Source organism: Ambystoma mexicanum, chromosome 1p, assembly GCF_040938575.1.
Source record: "Ambystoma mexicanum isolate Mex_15411 chromosome 1p, UKY_AmexF1_1, whole genome shotgun sequence".
Classification (NCBI taxonomy): Eukaryota; Metazoa; Chordata; class Amphibia; order Caudata; family Ambystomatidae; genus Ambystoma; species Ambystoma mexicanum.
In genome coordinates, this window is record NC_090921.1 from 1,061,167,599 (window position 1) to 1,061,186,225 (window position 18,627).

At 45.2% G+C, this 18,627-nt stretch overlaps 1 protein-coding gene across 1 annotated transcript; it reads left to right on the plus strand.

The window, feature by feature from the left end:
• The first annotated feature begins 17,275 nt into the window (after positions 1-17,275).
• On the plus strand, positions 17,276-18,220 carry LOC138521441 (olfactory receptor 12D1-like). The gene has a single exon (XM_069634320.1). It carries the CDS (start codon positions 17,276-17,278, stop codon positions 18,218-18,220), a length of 945 nt encoding a protein of 314 aa, XP_069490421.1.
• The last annotated feature ends 407 nt before the right edge of the window (positions 18,221-18,627 follow it).

Here is an 18,627-nt window from a genome sequence, read left to right on the forward strand (position 1 = left end):
CGCACAGGGCCAATCGTGTGTGACACTTCCCGCGAACCCCAGTAATACACATACCCAGCTCGCACAGGGCCAATCGCGTGTGACACTTTCCGCGAACCCCAGTAATACACGTACCCCGCTCGCACAGGGCCAATCGCGTGTGAAACTTCCTGCGAACCCCAGTAATACATGTACCCCGCTCGCACAGGGCCAATTGCGTGTGAAACTTCATGTGCACCCCACAAATACACCTACCCCGCTCGCACAGGGCCAATCACGTGTGACACTTCCCGCAAACCCCAGTAATGCATGTACCACGCTCGCACAGGGACAATCGCGTGTGAAACTTCCCGCGAACCCCAGTAATACACGTACCCCGCTCGCACAGGGCCAATCGTGTGTGAAACTTCCTGCGAACCCCAGTAATACACGTACCCCGCTCGCACAGGGCCAATCGCGTGTGACACTTCCCGCGAACCCCAGTAATACACGTACCCTGCCCTGAAAGCAAAATCACGTGTGAAACTTCACGCGCACCCCCAGAATACACGTACCCTGCTCTGACAGCAAAATCACATGTGAAACTTCACGCGCACCCCTGAAATACACGTACCTCGCTCTCACAGCAAAATCGCGTGTGAAACTTCATGCGACCCCAGAAATACACGTACCCTGCTCGCACAGGGCCAATCGCGTGTGACACTTCTCGCAAACCCCAGTAATAAACGTACTCCGCATGCACAGGGCCAATCGCGTGTGAAACTTCCAGCGAACCGCAGTAATACATGTACCCCGCTTGCACAGGGCCAATCGCTTGTGAAACTTCCCACGAACCCCAGTAATACACGTACCCCGCTCGCACAGGGCCAATCGCGTGTGACACTTCCCGCAAACTCCAGTAATACACGTACCCCGCTCGCACAGGGCCAATCGTGTGTGAAACTTCCCGCAAACCCTAGTAATACACGTACCCCGCTTGCACAGGGCCAATCGTGTGTGAAACATCCTGTGAACCCCAATAATACACGTACCCCGCTCGCACAGGGTCAATCGCGTGTGACACTTCCCGCGAACCCCAGTAATACACGTACCTCGCTCGCACAGGGCCAATCGCGTGTGAAACTTCCTGCGAACACCGGTAATACACGTACCCCACAAGCATAGGGCCAATCACATGTGAAACTTCCTGCGAACCCCAATAATACACGTACCCCGCTCGCAAAGGGCCAATCGTGTGTGGAACTTCCCACGAACCCCAGTAATAACGTGCCCCGCTCGCACAGGGCCAATCGCGTGTGAAACTTCCCGCAAACCCCAGTAATACACGTACCCCACCCGCACAGGGCCGATCACGTGTGAAAGTTCCCGCGAACCCCAGTAATACACGTACCCCGCTCGCACAGGGCCAATCGCGTGTGACACTTCCCGCGAACCCCAGTAATACACATAACCCGCTCGCACAGGGCCAGTCACGTGTGACACTTCCCACAAACCCCAGTAATACATGTACCCCGCTCGCACAGGGCCAATTGCGTGTGACACTTCCGGCGAACCCGAGTAATACAAATACCATGCACGCATAGGGCCAATCAGGTGTGAGACTACCCGCGCAGCGGGGTACGTGTATTCAGAGGGGTTCGTGGGGAGTTTTACAGGCGTTTTCGAGGTTGTGAACATGTGCGCCATGTCCGGGATTTGTGCGCTGTACATGGCGCACGGGGAGGGGTTGGGGGCATAACTGGTGCTGCTGCAGGATCGATGCGCCACTCTGCGCCACGGCTGGTTTTGGATGTTAAAATCCATGAATACGCTGTGCGCGGAAATGGATTTTAGCGCACGCGGCTGGCGCAGAAAGTCGCACGCGCACACTGTGCGCCAGCCGCGTGCGCCACTTGTGCGCTGAATTGTATGAATTACCCTCTTAATCTGCGTGCGATCAGATAAACAATTGACTTTCCTTTTGCTTTAGTAATGGGAATTACTATATGCCAAGAAGCATAAATATTTCCACATTTAACTCAAAAAGTAGTTTTATCCGCAAGCAGAAATTCCTAATAACAAATATATATTCAGAACACGAATATCGAAAATGAGTGCTTAATTTATAAAAGATACACTTCCTTCACTAATACTTGACAATGAGGAGGATTATGACATACAGAGGATCACACCAGAAAACAATTCCACTTTTGATGAAACAACAACAACCCAACTTTTGATTGTTTGCTTCCCTGCAGCGGTATATGCATCTTTTCAAGGATGCTGACAGATGAACATATACACCACCAACACAAACGATGGGCACAACTAATAAAGAATATTTACAACATAATCTAACTCACAAGGAGAATCTAGTATTAAGGGAATGCTGCAAAGATGATGATGTAATCACGCAGCCAAAGGTGATACAATAGACATGATGGACAACAACCTCAATGCTAAAGAGGAACTAAACGAAAATACATGTTACATCATAGTGAAAAGGAATCCCAATATATGACAGCGAGACATTCAGACATTCACTGCTAGCCACAATATACTTCTTTCTTAAAATTCATAAATATGTTCCAGTTTTCTCCATGTATGATATGGTATCATACGTCATTTATAAGACGTCTGTACAGATGTGCTTCTAGGCACAACAAGACAAGGGAGGGTACGGAGGAAGGACAAGACAAACAATTTTACTAGGCCTTGTGTCATTCAGATTGTGCAAGTGCTGTAACGCAAAGTGCCGGGGAAGGGGATGGGGAAGTGCAGGGAGAAGTGAAAAGTGTAATCATGGCAGCATTGCTCTGAGCAGGTGGAGCCAGGAGAACGCAGCTCTGGGTAAGTGCAAGGAGGCGGGGGGCTGTAGAGGTTACAGATACAGCCCCTAGTGTGCAACAGGCCTGGAGGCAGTGCAGGGGAGAAGGTCAAGAGGAACCAGGTACCCAGACTCTGAGGGTAACCAAGTAACCAGTCGGAGCAGCAGACATGTAGGTCAACAAGGGAGTGAGGGAGAAAAATCAGATGAGTAAAGGACGGTTTTGAGCTGCTTCCAGGTCGTCTGGCTCAAGTTTTAAAGGGGCAGGGAGGCTGTTCGAGAGGGAGGCACCTGCAGATGAATGTGATCTACCCCCTAGTCCCTGCCTGGAGAAGTGTCTGACCCTCAGAGAGTTGGAGGCAGCAGAGCGAAGTGCTCAAGACGGAAGGTATTTAGGAAGAGAGTGTTGAATGGAGTGCAGGCCCCAGAAAGCCTTGTGGATGATGCAGACGATCTTGAACTTGATCCACCGGGAGCCAGGGGAGAGATTTCAGGGATGGAGAGATACGGTCCCTGGGCTTCAGGCCAAGGATAAGTCTTGCAGTCTTGTTCTGGATTAGTTGCAGCGGGTGAAGAATAGAAGAAGGCAGATTGAGAAAGAGACTGTTGCAGTAGTCCAACCTAGAGAGTAACATGGCTCCGGAGACAATGAGCTTCTGGGGGAAAGTAAGAAAGGGAAGAGTACCTCTGAGTAGGTGAAGTTGGCAGTGGGCCTTCTTGGAAAGGTCCGTGATCTGAGGAGAGAAGGAGAGAGTGGAGTCAAAGTTGACACCAAGTTTTTTGCCTCACTTGAAGGTGAAGGAAGAGGCAGCCATGAAGGGCGGCCGGAGTGAGAGAGGGAAAGTGGGAGCAGGACCCCGATGAGAAGGATCTGTGTCTTACTGGCATTAAGGCAGAGATCGTTGGAGTTGCACCAATCCTGAATCGTGGATAGACAGTCTGGAATATGCGAGAGAGGAGAGGAAGCTCTAGGGGCTGGAACGAGAGCTGTGTGTCATCTGCATAGCACTGCAAGTTAGAGCAGAAGGTGGAGATTAGGTGGGCCATAGGGGCCACATAGTGATTGAAGAGCCAGGGTGAGAGGTCAGAGGCTCGGGGAACACCACTTTTAAAGAGAGAGAGAGATGGTGGAGAGAAAGGACCCAAGTTGGACCTGCGAGGGTCAGCCACTCCAGGGCCTGATCTGTGATTCCCAGGTTCTCACAGAGTTGGTTGATCAGGATGGTGTGATTGACCGTGTCGAAAGCAGAGGAAAGGTCAAGGACGATGAGGATGACAGGGTGCTAGTGTCGAGATTGGAGAGCAGATCATCATGGGGGTTCAGGAGAGCAGTTTGCGTACCTCTGGCTGCTCTGAAGCCAGACTCGTGGTCATGGAGACAGCCAACAGTTTCAATGTTGAGAGTAAGCTGGTAGATGGCCAACGTTTCAAGATGTTTGCCCAGTAAAGGAATCATAGAGATCGGGCTATAGTTAGCCAGACAGGTGGAATCAGCAGAAGGCTTATTAAGGAGGGGGTGCACAAGGGAGTGCTTGAGGAGAGAGGGGGATGCACCATTGGCGAAAGAGTGATTGCAGAAATCGGCAAAGGCTGGAGTGAAGGTTTCAATGTAGTCCTTGATGGTTCTGGAGGAGCCGGGGAGCACCTGTTGGGCTACACTTTCATAGATTTTACTTGTCTAGAAACATTGTCAGGTGTTATCAGAGTGAAAGAGGAGAAAGGAGGAGGAGAGGGAGAGGTGTGACCGTATGGGGGCCAAGCCCAGTAGAGGGAGACGGAGAGGACAGCTGGGAGAGGATGTCCTGAGTTTTAGTAGTGAAGTGAGAAGCCAGGGCTGTACAGAGGGACTAGGAGGGAACAGGAGAGGTGGAGAGTGCAGAATGATTGGCCAGCTCCTTGCGGATTACAAAGAGTTTGGCCTTGTTATTAGAGGTCGCAGAGACGCAGCTTGGATGTGAATTCTCTTCTTGGACAGGACAGATAGTCTGTATCCCAGGCGACAGGCCAGTTTGTCAGAGGGTGCACCCGAAGCCCTCCACTTCCTTTCAGCCACCCTGCACTTGCGTTTCAGGGTGGCGAGGTCGGAGTCATACAAGAGTTGCACTTAAAGGTAGGCTTTAGACGGATTCTCATGGCAGGGGTAAGGATCTCCAGAGTGTTGAGAATGGCAAGATGCAGATTAGAGAGGGCTGTGTCAGGGTGTGAGTCAGCCACAGGAGTAGGAGGAGCAGAGAAGGTGGAGGCAAAGGCATCAACTGACACACGCTCCAAGGGTCGAATGACCGAGAAGGTAGGTGGCAGTACTGGGGTGGGCTTTGCCTGGGGGACAGAGAGTGTCAGGTGAGAGGAAAGAAGAAAGTGATCAGTCCAAGAGAGAGGAGCAGTGAGAGAGTGAGAGAGAGGGATGTCTGAGGAGATGAGAAAATACAAAGTTTATCCGGCAGTGTGTGTCGGACCAGCGGGTGAGATGGAGAGAGAGAGTCACAGTGGTTGCGAAAGAGCACCCTGGAGGGATCAGAAGCATCCAGGTGGATGTTGAGGTCTCAGAGGAGGAGGAGTTGATAGCTGGAGGCACAGAGAGATGAGGTGAGGTCAGCCCACTCTGAGAGGAAGAGGGCAGCCTGGCCGGGTGGCTTATAGATTGTGGCCATAGTCAGAGAGAGGACAGGAGAGATAAGGAGCCCGCAGACCAGGCATTCAAAGGAGGAGTAAGCCTGTGGAGGAATGACATGGCAGGGACGCACTCCGGTTAGAGGTTGACTATTCCTCCTCCAGATCGGTTGGTTCTGGGAATGGAGAGGATCTTGTAGCAATCAGGGAGAAGAGTGTCAAAACTTGTGACAGAGGTGGCCGTAAACCATGTCTCAGTGAGAGCGAGGACATCCAGGTCAAGCTCTTTGAGGAGGTGGCAGATGTCCAAGGGGTGTTTGACAGCAGAGCGAGAGTTGAGAGTGGCAACGTGGAGCTCGTTGTCAAATTTGAAAGACTTCCAGAGAGGGGTACAGGCTTGAGGTACTCCCGGTGGATGTAGTAGAGGTGCCAGCGAATGTGAAGAGGTGACAGCAGGTGTTGGCAGGGTAGCCAGAGAGGAGGCAGAGGAAGGAGGTGGCAGAGGGGCCAGAACGGTGCTAGTAGGAGCATCGGGAGAAGGAAGGAAGTTGACAAGACGCAGGAGACACCTATCAAAAAGGAGGAGATTGGGCTGACGGCCCTGGACCAAGACGGTGCCATTCAAGTAGATATTAATGATGGTCTTGGAGGAATTGAAGAAGGTCAAGAGGACCTCGCACTGAGTGCCACCATTAATGGGAGAGGAGGAGATATGAGAGCGAGCCGAGACCATATGAGGGGTCCATAGGTCCGGTGAGGGAACGACAAAGAGGATGTTGGTTATAGCCTGTCTGGAGGAAGCACTGATATAGGTATCAGCAATAAGGAGGCCAGGGTTGGGAACCAGGAAGTCCCTCTTGAACATCTTATTTCCAGACTTAGGACCAAATTCATGGAATGCTTTGCATGTACCAAAGTGACTTTGCACTGCTGACACAAACTCTGATTCATGGACCTGTGCAAAGTATATTTTTGCAGTGCAAAGTCAGTGCATATTCAGTTCATAGTTATTTTAGCAGTACAATATGACTTTGCACTAACTTTGCACTGCTGAACAAGAGTACCAACAGCAACCCCAGACCCGTGTTTCGGGCTTGTTGGGCCTCATCAGTAGGGTGGAGCTGTGCCTCTCTAAGAGCATTAAGCAAGGACTCCACATCTGGATTACCCAAGTAACTTAGGGTGAGACACATAGTTACTTTAATAATGCAAAAACAAGGGGGATTCTGGGAGTTCCTCTGCCCATCCAATAAGTGCCATTTTCGAGAGAATTGGCCAGATTCTTTAGCTCACCATCTCTTTCACAGAGGAGAAATGTCCATAACATATTAGTCTTTGTCCTGCCCTTGGGCAGTCCAGCACCAAAATGCCAGGCAATTCTCCTCTGAACAAGAGTAATGAAAGCAACCCCAGAAAAGTGTTTCGGCCTCTTTGGGCCTCATTGGTAGGGTGGAGTTGTGCCTCTCTAAGAGCAGTGGGCAAGGGGCCCACATCTGGATTACCCTAGTAACTTAGGGTGAGACCCAAAGTTATTTTAATTATGCAAAAACAAGGGGGGTCCTGGGAGTCCTTCTGCCGGCCAATAAGTCCCGGTTTTGAGAGTCTTACCCAGATTCTTTAGCTCAGTATCTCTTTCACAGATAAGATGTGTCATGGCTACATGCAATGCTTCTTTCTGGGGATAGGCAGAGCACAATATCCCTGAGCCTCTCTTATTTTGATCTCAGCTCATGTAGGGGGGTCATTGCTCTGAGTGGAGCTGAGCTAAAGCTATAAACGGGTTTCCTCAGTTCCCCTAGTGGCTGGTGCTTGCTTTCCTGAGGAATCAGATTGATGGTGCATTTGAGCCAGGCACTGACCTTGCAAGGATGGCTGTTGAGTAGATAAAGCGGCCCAAACCCTGCTTCCACTAACTCCATCTCCTCCCGCCCCCCACCGTCTTCAGTTTGGGTGGGAAGATACACCTCACAAATCAAGTGTTAACTGCATCATATAATATCTCCTTCCTCGATGAACGTCTCTGAGAAAGTGCCTAGGGCGTCCTTTGCAACTGTCCCCAGTCCTAAGGCAGGGAATAAGCGTTGGTGGGGGGGGGGGTGTTCACATCTTGGACTTTCCTAAATATCTCAAAACGATTTCTGATAAGAAATGCATAATGTTATTCATGTGCTTTAGATTCAACCTCTTGTGTAACCTAGAGATGTGGGGTCCTCGTAGAGGTATTCAAACGGAGAATAGAGGTTGTCGTATATTAGGGCAGGTACCATCTTGGAAACCAGTAAACACTTAGTTATGGAATGCGAAAAAACATACGATGTGCATTTCAGATTATTAAGGAGATTTTTATATGATCCACAGGATATAAATACTATTAGACTATGGTGTGGTTTACTTAATGGAAACCAGACAGCAAGGATCATTGCATTCATTTGAGTTATCTGTTTACATTATTAGGAGAAAAAAGGCATTTGTACTAACTGGATAACTCGTAGGAATTAAGTTAATGTGTTGACTAGGATTTTTACAGATAATACGATTTGATGTGTAACATAATTATAAGATGATTTTTTTATAATTAGATGAAATCTAAAAGGTTCAATTTTGGTTGTAATGCTAGTGTGGATATTTAATGTGTTATCAATGCAATATGTGAATTGAGTTTATATTATATTTAGTGACAAAATGTATAACCTTTTCAAACTATAACCCCAGGAGGATAGCTCAGCGGCAACATGCTCGCCTTGGAAACAAGACACATGAAGCGCTTAGAAACCTCTGGGTATTAAGTGCGTTATAAATACGCAACTAAGAGATATATTCCTGTAACAGTGCATCGATGCCCCCGGGCTGTGCGAGTGCTTTAAAAATACAAATAAATAAAATAAAAAATAAAAATATATGCAATAAAAAAAGTCTGAAGAAGTCTGCATCCCTGAACTAGAATAATTAATGGTTATAGCATGTGAGATATGAAACTCTTTTCCAAAGACAATATATAATGATGTCACTTCAATGTATTACTCCCAGGTAAACACAGATTGAGTATAAAACCATATGCCATATTCATTTTGGTGTCTCTAATTCAAGCATCCCAGACTCACTCTCTCCACCCTTTGCAAAGTTACCAGTAGTTATGTACTTGGGGGAAGACAATTGCAATCAATATCACTGTGGACACATCATAAGAAGTATGTGTCTTTAGCCGGTTCTAATTCAAACCTGATGACAAATTTAAGTAAGCAATAGGAAATTGCCATTGGAAAATGTTCAATTTACAATGCAAAATGGCAATGGCAAGATTCTTTCGGGTACAACGTGATATTGGCATGGACAATTCCTGGATCCATTGTAAAACTGTCAGTGATTTTCTAGTGTCAATATGAAACTGGACAATGAAGTGACATGACTGTGTCCTTCACTGCAGCTGTGTGGAACTTCCACCTCACTGTGAAAGCTGTATGACAAGTCTCTGGAGTTAATGTAAGTTAATGTTAAACTGGCGCAGTCATTTTGTAGTGCATTGTGAAACAATTCAGATCATTTTCTTTTGGTAGCAGAATGGCATGCCAATATACCTAACCAAGGAAGTGTGAAACTGGCATGGCGCTGTTAAAGTTGCAATGTCAAGGTGTTTAATAGGGGGCTGGAGGGATAGAGGAATTGTTGAAGGCACTTTTGAAACAACATGGCATCACAGTTTCTGGTGGTGGCAATGCGAAACTGATGAGGTCATTTTATGTGGGCACTGTGGGCCAGGGCTGGGAAGCATAGACTAGGCACGAACCTTTGAAAATTTTGAAATTGTGTAATTTAATTTGAACGTGACTTGCATCATTCTGTTAGGTTGCTGGCTTTGAAACATATCATTGCATTTCGAACTTTGAAAATCGTTACCATCATATATTGAAAACTTGTTTGGATGTTTAATTGTGTGTAACTGAGCATTCTGCTTTCTGGTAAGCTCAGCCTCATTCTACAACGTAACTCTCTGGAACGTTTGAAACGCTTGTATTTGTCTGGCTCTGCTGCTGCGTGTGTCTGACTACTGCATTGCTGTATACTTGCTTGCAAACTATAATAGCCACAAACTACATTTCCCAGCAGCACTTCAGCTGCAGAAATAGAAACGTCAGGCGCTTCAGCGCCGGCGCTTCTGGACGGTGCTGTCTACGCCGGTCCACGGCAGACATCAGCTATCGGCTCTCCACCCTGTCCATTTTCTTGTTCTACATCACTGGTGAACAAAGGTAAAAAAAATGGGATATTTAAACTTTTTACACTTACTCTCTGATGCCAATCGGTTGGAGAATGAACAACTAGTCAAACACTACATTAGAACTAGGGAACTGTCGCCCCTTGACCCAATACAATCATCTAGAAGCACTATTCCTAAACTAAAGACAACAGGCAAACACGCTGAAAAACATGCTAAACTTAGTGGAACTGAGATCATTGAACAACCCAAGACTCTCCCTAATCCAGATGCTATCAAAATCGCATTGCTAAATACTAGGTCACTGAACAAGCACGCCCAAGATGTCCATGACTACATCCTCGAAGACAACTCAGACATTCTCTTTCTCAATGAGACCTGGTTACAGGAACCTACTGGCCTGACCATTAGTACAGCAGTCCCTTCCAACTATACCATCCATTTTGAAAATAGAGTAATAGGAAAGGGAGGCGGAGTAGCCATAATAGCCAGACAAGGCATACAACGTTTCACCTCACCCATTCAATGCCCGGGATGCGAAGTCCTCCATCTCAAACTTACTCCTTCCCATAACAATTGTATCAATTTTATTGTTATATATAGACCTCCATCACTGATCTCTGACATTAACGACGACCTTTACCATATCCTAAACAATCTCAAAGGAAAGAACTCAGGCACAGTACTCCTGGGTGATCTAAACAGATGGCGGGGCAACCCTACCGACAAAGAGGCTATTGGCCTTGAAAAAAATCTCTCCAATATCAGTTACTCGATCGCTAATAGTGGACCTACCATCGAACCAAACAACCAACTTGATTGGATTGTTACAAACAACATAGACCTCATAGTAACAAACACACAGTCCTGTATTTGGAGCAACCACTATAAAATCGAAGCCACAGTCTCATTAACATTCAAAAAAACTTACCTTGACAATCTGCCTAAAATAATTCAGAGCAGAAACCTTAAGAAAATCACGCCAGACACCCTTTCGCAGGGGATCACATACATCATGGATAAAACCATAGATGACGATCCCTGTGACCTTATTATAACTACTTATAGCAACCATTTTCAAGAGCTTCTGGATAAGAAGGCCCCACTTAAAAACAAACAAGCTTGCCCCAACTCTAACCACCAAAATTGGTACACCACTGAACTAGGCACCCTTAAAACAGCCAAAAGGAAACTTGAAAGACACTGGCTTAAAACCCCTGCAGAATTCAATAAAGATAAATGGAAGAAATCTGACACTCTGTACCGAACTAAAATAATTGAAACAAAGAAAAACTACTACAATGAGCAAATTACCGGCGCATCTAATTCCACCGAAAAACTGTTCCAAATTTTAAAAACCTTTGACAAGCCGCCCACTCTCACCCCACCCTTCCAGCCAACCATAACGGACTGTGAAAAAGTTCAAACTGCCTTTTCACAAAAGATTCTAAAAGCTAGAGATACTATCCTAAACTGGAAAGTTATAGATATTCCACCTACCCACAATAAGGCTGACCCTGAAATCAAAGTACCCAAATTTCAGTTTACACTAATTTCACCAGAAACTATGCTAAATACCCTTTCTAATATGAACTGTACCTCATGCCCCAAAAACATCCTACCCCCCAAATTCATACTAGATAACGCAGGAATCTTCTCACCCTTTCTATGTCGCATGGCAAACTCGTCATTTAGAGACCGGAATGTTCCCACCGGCATAAAAACAGTCACAGTCACACCATTGGTTAAAAAGCCTGGTCTGGACCAGCAAAATCCGGCAAATGTCTGACCTTTCACAAATTGCAATTTTTTGTTGAAGATCCTCGACAAAATAGCTACGCACCAACTTCAAGAGTACGTAGACAAGCACGACTTATTACACTCCCAGCAATCAGGATTTAGAAGTGCACATAGCACCGAATCTGCACTACTCAACCTCCAATCCAAAATGCTGAGTACCCTTGACAAAGGAAAGGCCGGCCTGCTTATCCTCTTGGACCTCTCGGCAGCGTTCGATTTATTAGATCATGGGAAGCTCCGAGAGGCCCTAGGAAAAGCAGGAAACTGCTCTGATGAAGCCTTTGAATGGATATCTTCCTTTTTGGAGGACAGAAATTCCAAAATCACTTGGGGCGGACTTTCCACTAGTTCTAACCCCGTGGATTGTGGCGTCCCACAGGGAGCCAGTTTCTCCCCTCTCCTTTTTAATCTATACATTCGCTGTCTCTGCGCCCTTCTCTCTCAGTTGGGGATTTATTTCACCAACTTCGCAGACGACACACAATTGATCATAGAACTTTGTTGAGACCATGCTACAGACAATAACAGACTGTCAGCCATCTATAACACCATAGAGAGTTGGATGAAGGCTCACTGGATGTGCTTGAATAGTTCAAAAACAGAACTTCTGACTTTTGGATCCACAAAAGCCCTATCTAATCTAGGCCCAGCCTATTCTACATTTAACATTAAAGACTCCAACATCACAGTCACAAACAAAGTTAAAACACTCGGCATGTACCTGCAATCCTTATTAGGAGCAGAGGCACAGGTCTCATACCTAAAAAGAAATTGCCAGTACTATCAGAGATTACTTCGTCGCATTATGCCATATCGTAACGGCAAAATTAGCGTCACCATCGCTAGAGCCACTATCCTGTCTCGACTCGATTATGGTAACGCATTGATGCTTGGGTCTAGCAACAACTGCAGTAAATAATGCCAAATAATCCAAAACAACGCTGTCAGATCCATCACCGGGAAACCCAAGCGTGACCATATTACCCAAGACAGAATTGGGCTTTATTGGCTCGCCATAGAGGAGTGCATTAAATTCAAATCCTTGACGTTGGTCCACCGCTGCCTTTACGGCACGGCTCCATCATACCTCAAAAAGGAATTCAATTGGTACGAGCCAAGCTGATGTTTAAGATCAGCTAAACAAGGGCTACTCAAATCCGGCCATACCAGAGTAAAAGCCACTGGACTTGGGAGGGCCTTTCCCACCAAGGCAATTGCTCTCTGGAATGAGCTTCCGGGCAATCTCAGGCTGGAAAGTAATTACCTTTCCTTTAGAAAGCAGCTGAAACATTACTCTTTCGGTAATCTGGTACATATTCAGCTTCGTCCATGGCTCGCTGTCCACAACTGTAACATAATCAGCAAGGACCCCCAACCACTTATATAGACTGACCACTTCCTACTATCATTCGACATTAGCACTAATAACCCGCTCCATATACAGTGCCCTCCACTCTAGCATGTCTAACGAGAATCAAGCGCAACATTACCGCTGAAGCCCTCATCCCATTGGTTCTACCCACCCTAAACAGGATCCACGACACATCGGACTTCAACCTACTAGTAGAAACCTACAATAATGTCATGACCAAAGCTATCGACCTTGTTACCCCACTAAAACTACGTAAAGGTAAACCCAGAGCCCATCTTAACTCCTGGTACACTCCTGAACTTAAAATGCTAAGAAATAAGAAAACTAAAATGGAAACCCTCTGGAAAATGAACCCATCAGAGGAACACAAAACCAACCTCACTAATGCATCCTCCCTTTATAAAAAAGAAATAATTCGCACTAAAAAGGAAACCTACAATGTAAGAATAAGTAATGCAAGTTCCAGCACCAAAGAATTATTCACCATCCTGAAGGAGTTAGAAAACCCCAATCCACTGACGGACATGTCTGTGAAGGACCAACTTTGGTGCACGAGCATCCAAGATGCCCTTGCGAATAAAATTACTGGCTTACAAACAAAAATTGAAAACAAAAGACTACAACTTTCCAACAGTTGCCCCCCTACTCCTAGCCTACCTACTACCTCTAATACTAATCATGCTTCACCTTCAAAAAAGTATCTGCACTAGAAGTGCGAAAAATTATAACTTCTCTCAAACCATCAAACTGCAAAGGGGACAGCTGCCCTGCACAGATTATAAAAGATGCAGCAAGAGACCTCTCCCTATTCATTTCTAAGCTTATAAACGCTTCATTCTCCACCAACTCCGTATCTAACAATTTGAAACAATCATGGGTCCTCCCGCTTCAAAAAAACAAACCCTGGACCTAGCCATTCACACTAATTACAGGCCTATCACCACCATGCCCTTCCTGCTAAAAATCCTAGACAGAGTTGCTTACTTGCAAATTCAGAACTACTTAGAGTCTAACCAACTACTCGGTTTGCGTCAATCTGGATTTCGGCCTCAACATGGAACAGAAACCGCCCTTGTTGATCTCAAAAGTCAGATTGACGACATTAAAGATAAGGACAAGGCTGCTATCCTACTCCTCCTAGATCTCCCAGCAGCCTTCGACCTGGTCGACCATAAACTACTCTGTAATCACCTTTCTTCTGCTGCCCATTTCTCCCCCTCTGCGGTCACGTGGATACAGTCCTTCTTGGCCAATAGAACCATGAGGGTTTTCTCCCCGGTGGCAGCAACAGACCCCATCCCCATCACTTGTGGTGTCCCACAAGGCTCATGTGTTTCCCCCACCCTATACAACATCTTTACAAAGCCTATCTTTGATAAATCGGATCGTCTGGGTGTCACCTACACAAACTATGCGGATGACACCCAGATACTCCTCACCAAATCGGGCAACTACAACACTGATGTCACCAGGATCAATGAAATCTTCTCTGTCATTCAGGCATGGATGGCCACACATGGCCTCTGCCTGAATGACGAGAGGACTGAACTGCTCATTGTCGGTTCACCGAACAACTTACAAAAGCTGAGCCCTAACTACTCCATATCATCATCGATGGCAACACCATCCCTGTCGCCAAAAACGTGAAAACACTTGGCTTTTATCTTGATGCCAATATCAACCTTACTAAACAAGTCAACTCGACCGCCTCAGCCACCGCTTATACATGTAAATTAATTAGAGCCTGCAGACCTTTTCTCTCCTCTAACAGTTGCCTCAAGCTAGCTAGAGCCGTTATACAATCTAAGTTAGACTACTGTAACAGCCTCTACCTAGGTGCCAACCAAGTGATAATTAGCAAACTCCAAGTCCTTCAAAATAATGCGCTACGAGCAGCACTAAACATTCGTAGGCGAGAGCACATCTCTGCCACCAGAATGACATGCAAATGGTACACCATCCAACAAATAATTGATCTAAGAACCCCCTGCCTCACTTACAAAGCTCTCAACTAACTAGCCCCCCCCTACCTCACCAACAAATTCACCATGAAACCCTCCATCAGAACCACTAGATTCTCTAACACCTTATGTCTCACAATGCCCAGATTTATCTCCAAAAGAGCCGGAGGCTCGAGCTTCACTGTCCTCGCCTCCCAACTCTGGAACGCCCTGCCACTGAACATCAAGTCATCCAAATCCTTCCAGTTGTTCAGGAAACTTGCCATTGGGTGGCTATTGACAAAAAGTCATACTTTAAGTTAGACCTAGTTATAAACTGTACATATTGCACATGCCACACTTATGTCATTACTGGTTGCTTCTACTTCCACTGTCTGGATATCCTGTACATAACTGTTGTTAAAGTATCACTGCCTTATATCCTGTATATAACTGTATATAACTGCTGTTAAAGTATCACTGCTAATTACCATGTACTGTGCCTTGTAACCTGTACTAAGCGCCCTTTTACTCTCGGGTCCGGAGCACTATAGAAATAAAATATAACAAACAAACAAACAAACATATCTTCTCTGTTTTATGTAGTCCCGTGATCTGTGCACCCTTCGTGTTTTTGTCACGCCCTGATGCGTGCGAGCTGCGGTGCGTTATAAATATATAAATAAATAAAATAAATAAATAGCAGTTGCCATGGCAATGTTACTAACGAGGGAAATATGAAACTGGTGTGACAATGTGGGAATTGGTGTGGAAATGTGAAATACCAAAGGCTGAAACAGTGAGGTGATTTTTTTATCATATTTGATTGCACCATGACATATTTCTGTAACACCCCTGGCAGATAGGTATATTGAATATCGTAGTCTTAGCCACACCTTGAATATTTGAGCGAGTTCCTGATATTAGTAACAGCTACCTCTATTATTTTAGGTGCACTCAGATATACTTTGGAAGTACATTGGCAGGTAATGATAGCACCCTGCTATATTATACCAATGTTGGTTATATTTTAATTTCTATCAATTTTGATTGCATACTTTTAAATAGCACAGTGACATAATTCACTGCAGTCATACAATCTGTAACTGTACAACGCACCTTCTGGAAATATGCACGTCTATACCAGCCACTGCTTTAGTGTTTTGGCACAAGCAATTGTGCATCCAGTTTGTTGCGATTCAGAATTGCATTTGAACCCGATGAGTTCCAATAAAATTTTCTTTCAGAATTGTGCTGCAAAGTGCAGTATTTGATCCCATTATTTTAACAATAGTCGAACAACAACCCCCCAAACCGACAAATAGGGTGGGGCTAGCTCCTTCCAAAACAACAAATAACGGGGAGTAAGTCAGGGTTGCATGATCAATTGCACTGTCTAACTGAGTCTGTGTTTTGGCGACCTGAATGTTTGAACTTTGGCCAGCATCTACTGTCGCTAACATCTATGGAAGGCCCTTAACTGATATGACTGAAGACCTCCACTGAAAGGCCATGAGGCCTGTGGCAATTTCTCATCATGTTTGCAAGCTATCTCAGTTGGATCGAGCTACAACTGCCTACACTCTGAAACCAAAGAAAACAAGCCAATGTTTATCGACAACCTTCTCCTGGATTCTATTGCCGCAATCTAATATAGCTCCTGGAAGAAATAGTTGATTGAAATCCAGTAATCTCTCAACTTGATGATCATCTTTTTATTCAGACCTTTCTTTAGATCCCAAGTCAATTCAACTGTTTTATTCCTATGTTCCCCCTAAAAAAAGAACACCTTCTGCTTAACTTCCATGACAGAGTATTAGTGACCATCGCCACCATCCCCTGCATCTTGTGCTTCCACCTAAAACCTTCATCAAAGTGTTGAAAATGGTCCGTATTCAAGATCTTCCCAATAATTGATGATCTTTGGCCTATCTGACACATCAGTCTGTGTCTTCGGGCATATCACAGGCTCCCCATTTCCCAAAATATGGAAGAGCATTCCTATTTTTCAGGTATGATGCTATCATAATGGGAGTCAAATCTACCATCTATAGAACTTCTGCAGAACAACTTCCCAGTATTGCCTAAAGCTGAGTCAACAAGTAAGCCCCACCACCCCAGAGTTTACAACAAGAACAAGATGTGCAAAGATCATATAGATGTCTCTAAAAGGGTGTCATTTCTCTGAAACTGCTTGTTACCGAAAAACCAACATCACCAATACTTCCAATGTAAGCAAAAACACTGTCATTGCTTCAAGCCTTCTGCTAACATTCTTGCCTTTCATTCTTCTATTGTCTTTGCTTGTTCTAAGATGCAAGTGTTCCCATCTGCTCCTGTCCCCAAGTCTCTGGTCTAACAAGCTTGTACGGCAGCTAGTGATAGTGTGGTAGGGGGCCAGGGGCCACAACACCTTCATAGGATAACAACTCAAAACATATCTCCTTTTCCTAAAACTTCTAGCAGGATTTTAGTTCACCTGTGCCATTGTACATTGTTGTATTATACAATGATTATCATTAACAATTTCATGTTTTCGTTTTAACTAGGGTGAAATGGAAGAAGGCAATCAAACACGAGTGACTGAGTTTGTTCTGCTTGGATTTACAGACATCCCATATCTCCAGGTCATTCTCTTTGTTTTTGCCTTGGCTTTCTATCTTCTTAATATCATGGCTAATAGTATCATAGTGACAGTTGTGATAGCTGAACCCCATCTTCACACCCCCATGTACTACTTACTTTCCAACCTCTCCTTCCTTGATTTCTGCTTTTCTTCTGTCACGGTCCCCAAGATGCTTGTTGACTTTATGGCACAGAAGAAGACCATCTCCTTCGGAGGCTGCATTGCACAGCTGCACTTTTTCCACTTCTTGGGCAGCACAGAGGCTATGCTGCTTGCATCTATGGCCTTTGACCGATATGTTGCCATCTGCCATCCGTTAAGATATGTAGTCATTATGAACAACAGTGCCTGTATCCTGTTGGCTGCTAGCTCCTGGTCTATTGGCTTTGTGTACTCCTTGTTCAATGCAATATTAACAGCCCGGTTGCCGTTCTGTAGCTCCAACCTGGTAAGTCATTTCTTCTGTGATATCAAGCCCCTTTTGAAGCTAGCTTGCACTGACACTTACATCAATGAGATCCTTATGACCATACTCACTGGGATTGTTGCACTCAGTACATTTTCTATGATCTTAGTGTCCTACGTATATATCGGTTCCCACTTGATAAAGATAAAATCCTCTGAGAGCAGGCAGAAAGCCTTCTCCACATGTGTCTCACACTTGACCGTTGTTCTCTTCTACTTTGGTACTGCCATTTCTATATATCTACGCCCTGCCACCAAGGATTCTATTGATCAAGATAGGATGACTGCTATTTTGATTTCTGTCATCACTCCAACTTTGAATCCTTTAATATATGCTTTAAGAAACAAGGAGGTGAAACAATCGCTGAAGAAGTTAATTTATGGTAATGCTGTACGGTGGCCTTCATAACTCATTCACAAACTTACAATTTACCACATGTTGTGAGGCTATTTGCAAACTTTCCATCTCATGGCAACACGCCACTACGCGGTATCATTGGCATGATACACACAGCACTGGTTACAAAACTATGGGTCAGAAGATGTGTATCCCAAATAAACAACTGTCAACTGATTAAATCACCAAATTACACTTATTGAAATACTAGGTATTATAGCATGACTACCAATTTTTCAACTGGAGAATCAGCAGCACCACCATCCAACACCCTTCCAGACATGCCAAGCTTACAATCTCTACCGGATACCATTGAAAATAAAAATCATCTCAGCAAAACAATACTCAACATGCTCCATGCATCTTTTTATTCACCTGCAACCCGATGACTACCGTTTTCCAGGCCAGCTCTGCTCCTG

Coding starts and splice junctions, on each gene's coding strand:
- LOC138521441 (XM_069634320.1), top strand. CDS start 17,276: ATGGAAGAAGGCAATCAAACACGAGTGACTGAGTTTGTTCTGCTTGGA.